The sequence below is a fragment of the Amphiura filiformis genome, chromosome 12, assembly GCF_039555335.1.
Source record: "Amphiura filiformis chromosome 12, Afil_fr2py, whole genome shotgun sequence".
Lineage (NCBI taxonomy): Eukaryota > Metazoa > Echinodermata > Ophiuroidea > Amphilepidida > Amphiuridae > Amphiura > Amphiura filiformis.
In genome coordinates, this window is record NC_092639.1 from 37,881,735 (window position 1) to 37,897,729 (window position 15,995).

The following is a 15,995-nucleotide window of genomic DNA, read 5'->3' on the forward strand; positions in this document are numbered from 1 at the left end:
AAAGGTTAAATTGCACGTATAGTAGGCCGCATGCCTAAATCGCGTCGGGTCAAATTAGGTCTGTGATTATTTTGCTTGAAGGCGGTCATATATGCAGGGCCCGTCACATTTTGTCACCAAAGTCAGTAGGCCTATTAAGACGGACTCCGTGCTGACTTCAATTCAACATCCATGCATGCTTTAATTGCGAAACTCAAGTCTTAAAACTTCTTAGGCCTATAAAGTGTCAGTGTAACATTAAAAAGTTTACAAATTGAGTACGGGCCCTTTTTTGTTTTAAAAAGCAATGATAATAGTGTAGAAAGGATGCACCAAATGGTTTCAATTGGACCTTCATTTTGCAAAATTTCCAAAACTTCTGAGGGGGAACATCCCCCTTAGACACCCCCTGCGTATACAAACAACTGCCCGTTTTAACACCCACCAATTGATGTTCAGTTTAAACAAATAATTCATACAATAACAGCTAGTGAAAAAAGTGGCTAATTTGGCCTGTTATTTCGCAAATTTGATATTTTCGGCTTTTTCAAACTTAAAATTTTACACAATAATAATAAAAGTGCAAAAATAGCCCACCAAATTGCTTCAATCGGGTCTTCATTTTGCACAATTTTCTAGGGGCCCCATCCCCTCAGACACCCCCTGCGTGCGCAACTTTATGGGTAATACATAATTATAAATCAATAATTCAGACAATAAAAGTCAAAACTTGTCCACAAATGGCTTCAATTGGGCCGTCTTTTCGCAAATTTTAGGCTTTTTCAAACTAAAATTTTACACAATAATAGTAACAAAATGGTTCACCAAATGGCTTCAATTGGGTCTTCATTTTTCAACTTCTCAACTTCTGAGGGGGGCCGGGGGCACATCCCCCTCAGACACCCCTTCGTCGCGCAAGCGCGACGGGCCGGGATGGCCGCTGGCGGCCGGCCATTACTTACATTTTTTTCCCGAAAATACTGATTGCCCCCCTCCTTGGATCCGCCACTTACAGTTTATTACAGCCTTTAGTAGCAGTTACAACACTCTTAGAACTAGGTGGTTCTTAGCCGCCTGTTTGTAGAACCTTCAAGAGAAAATGGTTCTTTAAAACGGAAAAATGGTTCTTTCTGAATTTACCAGAACTCTTGTCAGGTCTTGATGGCTCTAGTATCTTAACCTTTCCAGAACCCCTTTTCAAGTGTTCCTGTCATCCAATCAGATTTTTTTAATATCGAACGAAAGTTAATCAGACTATAAAAACAATTTAGGGCAACAGATAACGCAATTCAATGTTTATAGCAAGGCGAAAAATCTGTTGAAAACTACCTATCCCAGTCCAATTTTTGACCAAAATGTAAGTCAAAACCTTTAAAGCCATATTATAACATTTTCATACAAAATAGATCAGCATTTCTTTGCCATAAAATGTTAGTTTTACTGTCAGATATATCCCTTTTATTTTTGAGCCGAACAACTACGGCAGAGCAAAGAAAATTGGAATTTACTACCAGCGCATATGTCGCCACTCCTTCGGTCATGTTATGGTACGGCCCTTTGTTGTGTACTGCACCGTCGCGCAACGTACTGTGTGTTCCCGGGGGGCACTTCCATGACAGATATGCATCATGTGCCTCGGGATAGACCCCCTTTTTCAAACCGGCTTGTACCCAATGACCCCCTTTTTTGTGTTATGGTCATACCTATTACCCAATGACCCCCTTTAAAAAAATTCATGTACTCAATGTACCAAATTTAGGTGGTAGGCCTATTTGTGTTCTCCTCCAGAAATAATGAGATTTTTCACATTTCCAAGGTGGCCAAGTTGTTTTTACGCAGTTTGGCACTCGTACTTAATGATACTCTTTTGGCAATCCTGTACTCAATGACCCCCATTTTACTTTGTGTTACCCCAATGACCATCCTTTTTTCAAAGTTTCATACCGAATGACCCCATTTTTATTCAGGTTGTGTACTGAATGACCCCATATTTTTGTAATTGTATATTTGACCTGAATGCCCCCTACTTTTAACATGGCCGAGGCACATCCCTGCCATTTCAGATAGGGAGTGCCTCCCCCGGGTGTGTGTTATGAACATCGTGTATGCGTTCGACTAATAATTCCATCGTAATAATAAAACGCTGATTCAGGCGTTTTATTCAAAATCTCGGATTTTGACAAAACTACAACACCTAGAGTCTTGATTTTTCAGGGTATATTGGTTTAATAAAGTACAATATAATCGTGTAAAAATATTTTTTTTTTTAAATCAGTGAGGGCGTCCACCTCAGCAAATGTTATAATATGGCTTTAATTAAGTGTTCCTCCTTACAATATTTTTCAAACTTATTGTCATTAAAGAGCGCCTCATCATGAGAATGATCAATGGCCAATTCTCTTTAAATTGCAAATCTTGTGCAAAAAGTTACTATTTTCGCCTGTTTTGTCATACGGTGCAAATTCAATGAACTATGACTTTGCTAAAAAGCGCTTAGAAATTGATATGCGTAGGACCAATTAGGCCAAGAACCTTTTTTTGGCAAGTTCTAGCCTCGGCCTAGGGGAAGGTGGGGCATAACGGAACACTTAACTTTGAGGATGCTCTGTAACGTCACCATAAGTAATATGACTGTAAACATTATATGTTCAGTTGAAGTTTGTATTTACCTTTAATATACCATTAACCAATATAACTTGAATCTTACAATTTTTTATAAAAATGAAGAAATATTTTCAACAAAAAAAACCCGTTTTGCCCCACTATCGGGGCAAAACGGAACCCCCCTATGGGGCAAAACGGCACCCTGGGTGCAAACTTATATCAGTTGTTCCATCGGTAGGCCCTAGGCCTAGTTATATGTAGGCCTATATTCAGTTACAATATTAAGTGGGCCTACCATCTCTGTGGAGTGAGTGGTTAACTTCTTATAGGCCTAGTAGGCCTATAATATGTATGACCAATATTTGATCAGAAAGAAATATTCAGTAGGCCTACCATCTCTGTGGAGTAAGTGGTTAACTTTTAATCATTAATTCTATCTGTAGGTCTAGTTATATGTCTATGTTTCAGCGAAGTGTTTACCATGTTCGAGTAGGCCCCTAGATAACGCCTACATTTCCTTGAGTGAAGAAAAGTTATGTCCAATTGGGGCAAAACGGAACCCATCTGTGGGACAAAACGCCCGGGGCAAAACGGAACCCTGTTCCGTTATGCCCCACACCTAGGGTTCCGTTTTGCCCCATACCCGATTTTTTAGAAATAGGTTGCATGCATAATACATCGTAGCATATAGGCCATGCACTTAATACAGCTCATGGCTAGTACCTTCGTGTTTACAATATACACAATTATTTGGGAATCCGATATTAATGAAGTAAAATTTCAGCGCATTAAACATCTACATATCTTACACCAGACGGGTAATAATTTTTTGACTCGATCTTGCTCGAATGTCAGTGGATTGTTTCAGATAAAAATTTTTGTTGTAAATCCTCGTAGCCATACTTGTGTTCCTCAATATAATTTGCATAGACGGCAGTATTGCGAAGGCCTATTTTTCCAGGTGGTTCCGTTTTGCCCCGGGGGTCCGTTATGCCCCACCTTCCCCTACTTGTAGAATCGTTTTTTCGAAGAGTGCCTACGGACTGAAATTCGTGGATGACTTGATTCTTGACAAAATGGTCCGATTCGTCGTACGCAGGCCTAATATCAAAATATTGTACATTGCACTGTGATTGCAGACAGTCCGGGCAGACAGTTAACTTGAATAGGCGATACATTTTGCTCCGAGTTTTTAGTTTCGAGGCGACCGCTCATCTTGTAGTGTCTGGCACTGTCTGAGCATGTAAAACAATCTCGACATCGATAAGCCCATCACTATAAAACCCATTGATTTTTGCATTCCAAACATGGCGGTGAACAGTGGTCCTGGAAGAGGTAAACAATGCAGTATTAAATCATTATTATACATTATGCAGTGTTTAAATCGGAATATAAACAAACACTAAAGATGGTTTGTTGTATTAAATACATATCTGTGTTATAAATGTTGGGGTAGGATGTATAATAACATGTCGAAACACATGCCATGCACAGTGTCGCCGTCGTCTGCATTGCCATTCATTGCATTCATGCATTGCATTGCACATGTGCATGTTTACATGATGATGTTTGGTTTGTATGCCATTGCTATCATGGCCATGTACTTTTGTCTTTCTTTACTCAAGGGCTTTAATTTGATATATACGGGGATTGATTTTCATATTAATATCTGTTGGTCATTTGATGACTATGATTTGATTATAGGTTAATGAACGCGTATTAGTTACTTGCTGGGAATATAAATTAGATAAAATAATGTAGGTAACCTAGGCAAACCTTAGTTAACACATTTACTAGTCAGCGAATTCGCCGAGACCGGGGCCCCAACACAATGCATATTTACATAGAAATTTGAATTTTTTTTTCGAGAATAGGTGGGTGAAGGAAACCTACAAATATGTTTTCTATACTTCACTTGACCCAAATATATGATTTTTTATGGTGATAATCAAGTCGCACATGGAATTTTAGAGGGATTTTGATAGCAGTTCCATTAAAAAAAGCTGCTATCGCCATGAGACTAAGATCTAGAAACACCCCGAAATGCCGTTTTGGGGAATTTTGCTAGCTGAATCTTTTTGATGAAAGTCAATCTTTGACAAGATGTAACTTTGCTACGGAAAGTGCTATGAAAAAAAGGTTTTCAGTTTTGGCTTAGTTTACTCAAGGGCTTTAATTTGATATATAAAATGATGCAATTTGATGTCAAATTTGAATTCACCTAATATACCTAAATAATGCACGCACGCTGATATTGAGGCGTCTAAATGCACGAGCCCCGAACCGAAGCAAAGGGGGGAGTGCAACAAACACAAGTGCATTAACTTTTTCTTATTATTTCTCGAGCAACAAGTAATACGCGTTCATTAACCTATATCATACACGAGAAGAAAAAACATGTGATTTTTGCTGTTTTTATAACAAAATTATCACTAAAAATATTGGAAAAAAGAATCAAATATAAATGCATCAACCCACCCAAAAATGAATCAAGCCTAGGCTTTAATGAAAAGTTGTTAAAAAATGTGCTGTGAGCCGATTGAGCTGGGTTTATCGCACAATGACGATCTATGAATGATGATATATTCTATTTCTTGGATGGGATTTTATCCGGGTCCAAGAACAGCCTGCTGGACCCATTCAGGTTACATAATCTTACTTTTTCCGGGTCCAGTGAGTTCAAAAAGCGTCCTGGACGCGAAAACGTGATAAACTGTGAACCCTGCTGGTCTCATGTACCCATCCCTAGATGATTGTGTCTTTTCATTGGAATTTATGCATGCCATGATCATGAATGATGCCCGGGGGTCACTCCCATTGTGGCCTGTACACCATCCGCGATAATGAAAACGCGTAAAAGGGTTTTTTAGTGGGTAGGCACGATCTGCTGCGTATCGCGTTTAGGGTGTCAAAAACATGAAAAATTGGAAAAAGGGTAGCAAAATTGCAATTTCTAAATCTGTGAAATGAAATTTAGGGTATGAAATTTGATGTTAGGAATGAAATCCTTGTTTAGGGTGTCGTTTTAGCCAAGGGTTAAATCCTTGTTTAGGGTGCTTTTCAAAAGTTGATTATCGCGGATGGTGTACAGGCCACAATGGGAGTGACTTCGGGAATGATGCCATCAATAGTAAAAATGATTTGTATGTATGACCACTAATCATCAGCCATCTCTCTCTTTCTCTCTTTCCCATTGCAGGCAAGACAGTTGAAGTTGTATCCTTTTCATGTATTGCTTTTCAAAAACCCTAACCCTGTTCTACAGGCTCGACTGACTAACATTTTCTGTTTTTGATATGTTTTCCAATCGGAAGATGAAATGTCTAAAACGTGTTATTATTGGACATGTAAAACAAATTTGCCAATACTTAGTAGCATGATACCTATGGTAAAGTTTGCAATATTTGGGTGTTAAAAACTGTTTAACAACATCCAAAATTTAGATTTAAAAAGACAAAACATGTTATGCGAATTTATGCATTGATATTTGATGAGGCCATCTTGCTTGGGATGGTTAATGTTTAAATAAATAAATAAAATCAGATATGGCCACATGGCCTACATAGAAAACTTAGGTGTGTTTTTTTGTGTGGAAAATGAAAATTATATATGAAAGGCTTATCTAGGAATCAAATGTAGCCTATAGGGGCCTAAATCAGTGCTATTTGAATTTAGCATAGTGTCAGCATTTTAGGTATCATACAAATTATTTCCGATTAGGTACCGGACCACCGGTACAAAATGTGATAACCATTGTTTATAAGTTCAATAATATTTTTGTATACATACTATAAAGCCAACCAATTTATTGGTGCATTTTCCTCAACAACTTGATGCATTTATAGCTGTCATCACTGCCTCTTCAGATTTTGCTTTACCTAAATGGCTGGTACTTCATTGCACTCTGGATTTGTGAAATTCTGATGTATATTTACAAAGGTAAGAAAAGTGATACCGTATTTCGTCAAATTAGTCGCGCCCCCCTGAGGCCCCCTCAAATAAACGCCCCCACCACTTTTTTCAACCAAGATGTTTCAAAAATGCCGATATTTCCATGCTATCTTGTGTAGTAAGCTTACCAAGTTGCCCACATGGTGGATAATAGCGCGGTTTAGCGCCACTTTTTGGCGAAAATCTGGATTGGAAACCTGGAAGTGAACCAGAAGTCAGTGTTTCTAGTTCATAGTTCGTCATTTTAGCATGAGTTTTAAGTTTACCTAATGATTTTAATGGGAATTATCGTTCTAAAATTGACCTTGAATAAATGCCTCCCCCCCCCCTTGGGAAAATGTAACGCCCGGGGGTGTCTATTTGACGAAATACGGTATATCAAGCTTGTATGTACGGTAGTAGTGGACTGCCTTTTGAGGAGAGAGAGAGAGCAATAGCTATCTACTGCTCTCCTTAAATCTGATATAGGAGAGTGATTTTTAGCTCTCCTTAGTTGACCATTCTCTCCTTACATTCTATTGTAAATGCTCTAAAAAGTTCTCCTTGAAGGTACCAGAAGAGCTTTTTAATGCTCTCTTGTAAATTCCAAAAGACAGTCGCTGGAGGAAATGAAAAAGTCTAAATGTTACAGGCAGTAGCTGGAGCCTAGGACAGAAATGTGTGTGTGTACAGGGGGGGGGGGGTGATTCCATTGGTATTTGAAATGGGCTGTTCCAGTTGAAAGCCATACACCCCTATGGAAGAAATGACCTTAATCTCCCACAAAGGAGGTGTCGATTTCAAATGGAGGCACCTTTTCAGGTAACCCCATATGAAATTTGGGGGGGGGGTTGTGTGTATTTCAACTGGAATAGTCCATTGTTAATTTGTATATATGAAATTTAAGGAGGAATATGAAGCATGACAGTTCACAGAGTCTTGATTCCCCAATTGATATCCTAAAACTGGACGGAAAATGAGATAGAAAATCTCAAATCCTCCCAACAGGCAGGGGAATGGTGCACAAAAGTGGAAGGGAGGCATGATTTCAGAATTTTCATATTGATAGTTGAAGGAAAATAAGATGCAGAACAAGAAAATTTTGCACTGAACTATCACAAATAATAGCTCAGGACTACCTGATTTTTCCGTTTGTACTCTACACTATTCATGTAGCTCAGGCAGGCTCAGGCGATATTTAGATTAATCAAAAATAATCGATTATTTTTTTAATCGGATACTCAATTATTTAAAAACATCGAAAATAATCAACTGTTTTTCTAAGCAAATAGATTATTAAAGCAATTTTTTCAACTGATAGGTGTTTTTTAAAATACTTAGTAGTTGCATCTTTATAGACCTGTGATTATTAGCTGAAAATAAAACCAGAATAACAACTGTTAAACACATCTTTCTCCATTTAAAATGCACAGTAATGTTTAATAGTGGGATTCTATGCAACAAATGATGCTCAACCTATTACAGTCACGCGATGTTCAATACATCGAAAATAATTGATTTTAAAAAAAATTAATCGAAATCGATTGTTTTTAACATGTGTTTTATTTATTTGTATTATAAACAGGAGTGGTTCTACCATATCCATCAGCAAATTTAGCTGGAGAAATAATCATGTTATTCATGTTAGCAGCAATAGAGTATGTCAGACTATTCTTTGGTAAGTAACTATACAAAGAAGTATCATGTAGACATTTGGTATTGGTTTTGATGCACCTATTCCTACTCATAGGGTGGCCAAGTTGCTAGCTATTGTGTGTACCCCTGCCTACATACATACAAATGTAAGGTGGAAATGTAACAGAATCTGCAGCAGTTGGAAAACTAGAGGGCATTTTGAATTCCATATAATTTGTCTCCTAGTAACTTCTGTGCAACCCCGACAACCTAATTAGACAGAAAATATTTTGCTCGTAATGAAGGTGAATATAGCATTTTTGTACGGCCACGCATGAAAAAGTTATGCACAAAATCATTTTTTGTCATCAAATAAAACTATTTTCCTAAAAATGTACAATTATGCTATATTCATTTTTACAATCTAGACCCTCAGAGCAAAATCCTGTGCAAAAATCATACAATTTGGTTGTGTGGTTTAGGAAATACAGGCCTTTGAAGGTTTTAATTGGCACAAAATAGTGCCCTCAACAGTGAAAATCACACATAGTTACCTTTAAAGTCCTGGCAAAAGTGTTATTTTTGTGATTTCAGGCATTTTTAAAATGTTGTAAAGAAGAAAATATAGCAATTACGACCCTGGATTTTTAACATTTGCATAAAAGAACGCTAAATAAACAAAAAATAATACATTTCATGCCTTCTTTAGTTTTATTCCCACAATTATTGCTCAGTTAATATGCAAATTTATATAAAAATCAGGATTTTCCTAAAAATGGGGTACAGGGCCTCAATTTCGACGAGAATCACAGAATCGATTCTCTTAATGATTCTCGTAAGATACATGTACGGTTGCAAGAATCAACTTCTCTCATTATATCATACAGTAAGTGCAGCGACTATGATGGATTTTGATTCTCGCAAACCAAGACGAAATCTAGGCCCTGGGGTAAAAATGGCCAATTTTGTGAATCTTTAGAAGGGCCGTATCTTCGCAACGGATTGTCCGATTCAGGCGATTCAAAAAGTTTTGAAAATCATTTTGCAGAAGGAACAATCCTGACAGAAAAAGTAATTCCAGGGGTGGGTTTGAAATTTTCATGTTGCCATCTTACACACCGACATGACATCGCCTGGCTATAGTCAAATGCAGCAAACCTTTGACGAGCGCGACTACCGTGATGTTGCAAATTCGGCGCTAACAACGCGTACGGCGCAGTTCATTCATAAATTTCCACTCAGCAACAACATATCGCCTTAGCAGCCAATCAGAGACAAGTGCGTGCAACGCAGTAAATATGTGATGTATCCTTACAATACGCGCTCGTCAAAGGTTTACTGCATTTTAGTATAATAATTACTTGGTACAGCAGAGATACTAAAATAAATACCTGGGATCGATACACGTGAATGTGCTATGCACGATTTTGATATTCAGACGAAAATCTTTGGATACCGGGGTAGAAAATGATGAATATCTCCCGTAAATGATTTTGTCTGAAGAATCCAGATCTGGTTCCTTGCACTTGAATATACGTGTTGAACATATATGATAGTCGTTAGCTAGCGTCTTGAGAAAGAAGCTTGCGTCTTGACTCAAAAACTGACCAAAATTCTAATTTTATATTGCGTTGGTCCTGTATGGACTACAGCGCGTAGTAGGCTATATAGCTGCACTCACTACTCCCGTGGAGGCAGTATAAAAGTCAATGACCATTGAATGGCGTATACAAGCTTACTCACACACAGAGAAATCAATTACCTGGCTATTGTGAGTAGCCTTAGTCATGTCCCTCGGCTAATTATGCGTCTCAAAGGTCGGAACAAAATGGCCATGTGTGGCTGTGGATTCAATCTACCATGGCGATTTCTGCCATGAAGATATTGGGGCGATGACACTGTGCCCTACATGCACTTCTTATTGCTTGGCTTGTACCAAAATAATCTGATTCTCAAGTTTTGAGTTAAATTGCATTAGCATTTTTGATGTAAGCAATTTGTGAGTTTCACAATGGCCCATACAAACTGTAACAATACAAATAATACAAAATTGCAATTTCGCTTTTTAGAAGAAAAAAATAAGAGATCATGGCAACAATGTTATATGCAGTGGAATTAGTAACATCACAGAAAAACTTTCCTTGGGTCTTAATATGCTTAATTAACTAAATCCTCCTGGAAATGAGTTTGGCCACATTTTTGTGTGTATCAAGCTTGCATCACATTGAATTGACTTTCAGGATTAGCAATTGCTAATGGCAAAATTTTTCTTTGCAGAAAAAATTAAGAGGGGTCATGGCATAAATGTGATATGCAATAGAATCAGTAATATCTTGGCTAACAGAAAAACTTTACTTGATTTCTTTTCTAGTTCTTTCCTAGTGCAGGTTCAAACTCTCGAACTTTCATGCTTATCGTCAAAGATTTCGGAAAACAAAGGCAAAGGTTTTTCAGTATTTCAAATGGGAGTTACCCAATTGTCTATTGTATTCAAAACTCATACTCCCTCTGTGGAAGACTTTAGCTAAATCTTCATTTTAAATGAAATAGCCCAATGAATACAGTATAACACTAAAAAACACTAAAAAATCCATTGTATTTCCAGGAAAGAAAGGCAATCTTACAGAGAAACTTATGCATGTTGGTGTCTCACTAGCCCTGACATTGGCTACTCTGATTGGCGCCCTCTATTTGATCCTATGGCAGACGTATGTGTTGAGAGCGGAGTTGATTCTCAGTGTCATCTTGCTTGCATTCCTAGCATTAGAAACCGTGTTTAGCATCATTACCATTGTAACCTTTGCAAGGTAGGTACTCTAAATGAAGCCTTTTATAAATAATCTGTTGATTGCCCAACAACAACAAAATTATTCTTGAAGCATCTATTATCTGTTCCAGCCCCAGTGACACCTCATTAATTTCACTAGACATTTGGATGCATTGTAATAGTTATTGGCAATTTACTTTTAAAAATCAATATAACAGGGATGTGGTAGTTTTCATGCCCCTCCAGTGAATATATGCCCAGGAAAATGCATAAGGTGTCACTGGATTTGGAATTGATAATAATTGATAATTGAGTTAAGACCCCCAAAAGGATTACCGACTGGGGTTGAGGGTGGGGGGGATGGATTTTTCCTGGCACAGAATATCGGGACAAAATAGACCAAAATTTGGGAACAAACCGAAAGTTGGATGACATCCTTAAAACCTAAGTACTTTCGTTATGAGGAGACTGACCCCCATCCCTCCCTGAGACATATTGAAAATTCAAACCCGAAAGATCAATTTTGACAGATAAACTATAAACAACTTTTTGACCCCCTCCCTCTAATGAAAGGACTGTTGTTTATAGGATGCCATTAAACTTTGGTTTATTTCCTTAGTGATGTGTATCTTTCTTTTGACTTGTTTTAGGCCACAATTATCAATATTTTTGTCCATTTTAGCTATGAAACTGCAAATTTTTATGAGCTTAATTTTGCCTCCCATTAGTATTCTGGTATGCCAGTGTGTGGACGCTACAACTTTTGGGCTTTACATTCCATTCTTACACATAATTAGACTAAGGCCAAGCAACAAAAATAACATGTATATCGTCCGGACTTTTTCAAAAATCGGTGAGGGAGGTCCTAATTATTGTTATTGTGTTATTTTTTACCATTCATTTCTGTATAAAATTGCAATTGCAAAGTGTTTGTCAACACATCATCAAATCGGGGAGGCCCCCAGATATTTTTGTTATTTCCACAAAGCCCTACCCCTAGCTTGAAGAAAGTGTTTGCAATGTGTTTATAAATGATTGTCAAGAACTTCTGAACATGTCTTTTCATCACAACAATTTTAGAAATAAAGTAAGGGAGCAAATAGGAAAAATAACAAATATATTTGAAACTCTCCAAAAATCGGTGAGGACGGGGACGATATACATGTTATTTTTGTTACTTGGCCTAATAATACAAACATGGGATTAGTGGAAAAAACAAAACAATATAAGAGGTAACAACATCTTTTAAGAACTAATCAAATTCCTTTCTATTCATTTCTTATTCTTTGCAGAGCGGAATCTTTCAGGTGACATCTTAAACTACAGACGTGCAGGACTGTGTTGAGTGTGCTTAGACGTCCCTGCTGTGCAGGAGTCTATATGTAATATATTGTACATTTTGTTGAAGACTTGTTTGACACTACTTTTTTATGTTTAGTGTTGTAAAAGACAAAGAACATGCATTAAGCTGATACATTGTGGAAAATCCATCATTCTTCCATTCCTGATTTGCCATGTGCAGGACACAATGACTTGAAAAAGAAATGGCAAATGTTATGGAAGAAATTCAATATCATACATTATGCAGACTCTATCATTCTTTCAATACCCTTGACAATATTTCTTTGCCTTTGGTGCGAGAGGTCCTGGGTTCGATTCCCCGCAGGACCTAAAAAAAATCTCTGCTCTCCCCGTGGTTCATCTGGTTATGGCGGGGCAGATGATCCATGATAAAAGGCCTCATTTAAGCTATCTACGGCGACCCCCTTCGTTCACCAGGTCACTTGTGCCTGGCCGAAGTTTTGTCAGCGTTATCTCCTAGATTTCAGCTATAAATGCCTAGATATGCCCGACATAAAAAAAAAAATTCTTATTTGCCTTGTGCAGGACACAATGTTTTGAAAAGCAAATGGCAAATATTATCGAAGAAAGGGCATATTTACCATATTTACAGTTTGATGGCTCTGCTGATTACATAGTGCAGGGATGTAAGTTTTCAGGCTTTTGCCTGAATTCAGTCTCTTTTTTTTGTCCAGATTTACACAATTTCTTTTATTTTCAGCCTGTTTTATGGCCATTCTGGTCAGTTTCACACTGTTTTTTAGGCTTTTGTAGGCTTTTTGTCAAAAGTGAACTTTCATTCCTGATAGTGGAGAGAAGCTTTTTTGAAAAGTTAAGGCACTGCAGTCAGATTGGTTTGATCTTTGGATCTTTCGGTGCCGCCTCAATACTTGTCATTAATCAAAATTTATGATGAAATTTTATTAATTAATACATTTACATACAATTAAATACAAAGATTAAATATTATCACAATTAACTATTGTCAATTGATATCTATCTATACTATAATAATCATAAGCTCTGTCTGTCCGTCTGTGTGTCTGTCCGGCTATGCGTTCCTTGCCAAGCTTCGACGCATCGTTCGATATTTCACACATAGATGGGTATCGGGCGGCGCTGTTTACCGGTAGTTTCAAGGTCATCGGAGGTCAAGGTCAAAGGTCAAAATTTCAAACTTTGTCCGATCGGGCCCAAACTTGGTGGGTGCAATCCTTGATAGGAGGAGAATATAATGCGCGAAATAAAATCGAGGTCAACCGAGGTCAAAGGTCATTACGGAGGGGTCAAATTTCAAACTTTGTCCGATCGGGCTCAAACTTGGTGGGTCGAAACCTTCGTATGAGGGGAGCATGAAAAACATATGGAGGTCATCCGAGGTCAAAGGTCATGGATTTCAAACTTTGTCCTATCGGGCTCAAACTTCGTGGGTGGAATCCTTGATACGAGGGGAATATATGCATAAAACAAAATTGAGGTCAACCGAGGTCAAGGGTCATGTAGGGGCTAAATTTAAACTTTGCCCTATTGGGCTTAAACTTGATAGGCGGAATCCTTCGTATGAGGGGAGCATGAAAAAAAAATTACACCGAGGTCATCGGTCATCTGGGGTCAAACAGTATCGCTATCATGCCAGTGCTCTCACAGCATCAGGGCTCTCACAGCTGCAGGTGCACTAGTACTAATAAAATAATGAGCTCTGTGTGTCTGTCCGGCAATGCGTTTACCGCTTCCGATGCATCGCTCCAATATTTCGGACATAGATGGGTACCGGGCGGGCGCTGTTTATCGGGTAGTTTTGAAGGTCATCGGAGGTCAAGGTCAAAGGTCATGGATTTCAAATTTTGTCCGATCGGGCCCAAACTTGGTGGATAGATTCCTTGATAGGAGGGGAATATATGCGCAAAATAAAATCGAGGTCAACCAAGGTCAAAGGTCAAATTTCAAACTTTGTCCGATCGGGCTCAAACTTGGTGTGTGGAATCCTTCGTATGAGAGGAGCATGAAAAACATTATATGGAGGTCATCCGAGGTCAAAGGTCATGGATTTCAAACTTTGTCCTATCGGGCTCAAACTTGGTGGGTGGAATCCTTGATACGAAGGGAATATATGCCCAAAACAAAATTGAGGTCAACCGAGGTCAAAGGTCATGTAGGGGCTAAATTTAAACTTTGCCCTATTGGGTGGAATCCTTCGTATGAGGGGAGCATGAAAGAAATTTTTTTAATCGATTATTTTCGATGTATTGAACATCGCGTGACTGTAATAAGTTGAGCATCATTTGTTGCATAGAATCCCACTATTAAACATTGATGTGCATTTTAAGTGGAGAAAGATGTGTTTAACAGTTGTTTCACTTGTTATTCTGGTTTTAGTTTCAGCTAATAATCACCTATAAAGATGCAGCTACCTTAAAAACCACCTATCAGTTGAAAAAATTGCTTTAATAATCTATTTGCTTAGAAAAACAGTCGATTATTTTCGATAAAATCTAAATCTCGATATTTCGATTACGGTGTTTTTAAATAATTGAGTACCCGATTAAAAAAAATAATTGATTATTTTCGATTAATCTAAATATCGCCTAAGCCTGGATCATCGACCAAGCATTGATGGTATATCAAAATTGATACCATTGCCCAAGGGTTACGAACTTTGTGAATTATGGACTGTCAGAATATATCCTTTATAGTCTCTTTGAATTGAGAAAGATGTTGTTGTTTTGTGTTTTTGTTTTCTTTTAGGGGGATGCTTTGGATTGCGGTTTGTGGCCATTTTTGTACAGGAGTTTCAAAAGTTACCATTTTGGGCAACAATTATTGTAAAAGATGGGGCTATTCCATGGTTAATCACTCGCTATCACGATTCTAGGCGAGTGGTCGAATTTTCACAAATATCAAATATGGGTATAATCAAGTAATAACCCATTCAGGTACAACCCCATTTAAAATTCACACTCCCTGTGTGGGAGATTAAGGTCATGCCTTCCATACTCAGCTTCCATAGGGGTGTGTGGATTTCACATGGAACAGCCTAATTCGAAGAAACACTATTACCCTCATATCTATCTCACTCAAATTGACAACACGAGGCAACCAAAATCAGGCCTCAAACTATACTACTTATTCTTGCTTGTGAAACAAAATCCAAACTTGAACTTTAAATATGGGTAACCTGATTGACAGCCTCATCCCCCACTTTACCCCCATCAAAATGCAGATTAAAGTTATCAGGTTAAAACTCATATTTTTCTCATTAACATATTGAAATTAGACGTTCCAAATCGGTATATTTCTGGAGACATCATAAAAAAGGGTCAAATTAGTCTCAATTGTGGTATATATCATTAGAGACTAATTAGACGGTTTTTTGAGGGTATCTTCGGAAATACGCCGATTTGGAACTCCTAATTTCAATACGTTGATGAGAAAAATAGGATCTCTCATTTGATATCAATTTATTACATGATCATGATGATTATCATTAATAAAAACACTGTAGACTACCAGTATCACATTGTATAAATGTCAGTTATTCCATTAGGAGTTAGTCACATTTACAAGGAACATTTACGTGTTCTTTTTGCATGAATGTTTGTAAGGGACGACATTTTATGTTATACATGTACGTAAGTTTTAAAGAATTCGATTTCCCAAATATATCAGGTCACCTTCCTTTAAAGATGGGACCCGATTGACAGCTTCCACACGTAACCTAATGGCATCTGAAGAAAGCTAC

At 37.8% G+C, this 15,995-nt stretch overlaps 1 protein-coding gene across 1 annotated transcript; it reads left to right on the plus strand.

The window, feature by feature from the left end:
• Positions 1-3,828: 3,828 nt before the first annotated feature.
• On the plus strand, positions 3,829-13,246 carry LOC140166155 (transmembrane protein 216-like). The gene is made up of 6 exons (XM_072189547.1): positions 3,829-3,918; positions 5,783-5,799; positions 6,429-6,522; positions 8,099-8,191; positions 10,754-10,955; positions 12,208-13,246. The coding sequence occupies exons 1-6, from the start codon at positions 3,891-3,893 to the stop codon at positions 12,224-12,226; spliced, it is 453 nt and encodes a 150-aa protein (XP_072045648.1). The 5' UTR covers positions 3,829-3,890; the 3' UTR covers positions 12,227-13,246.
• Positions 13,247-15,995: the final 2,749 nt, after the last annotated feature.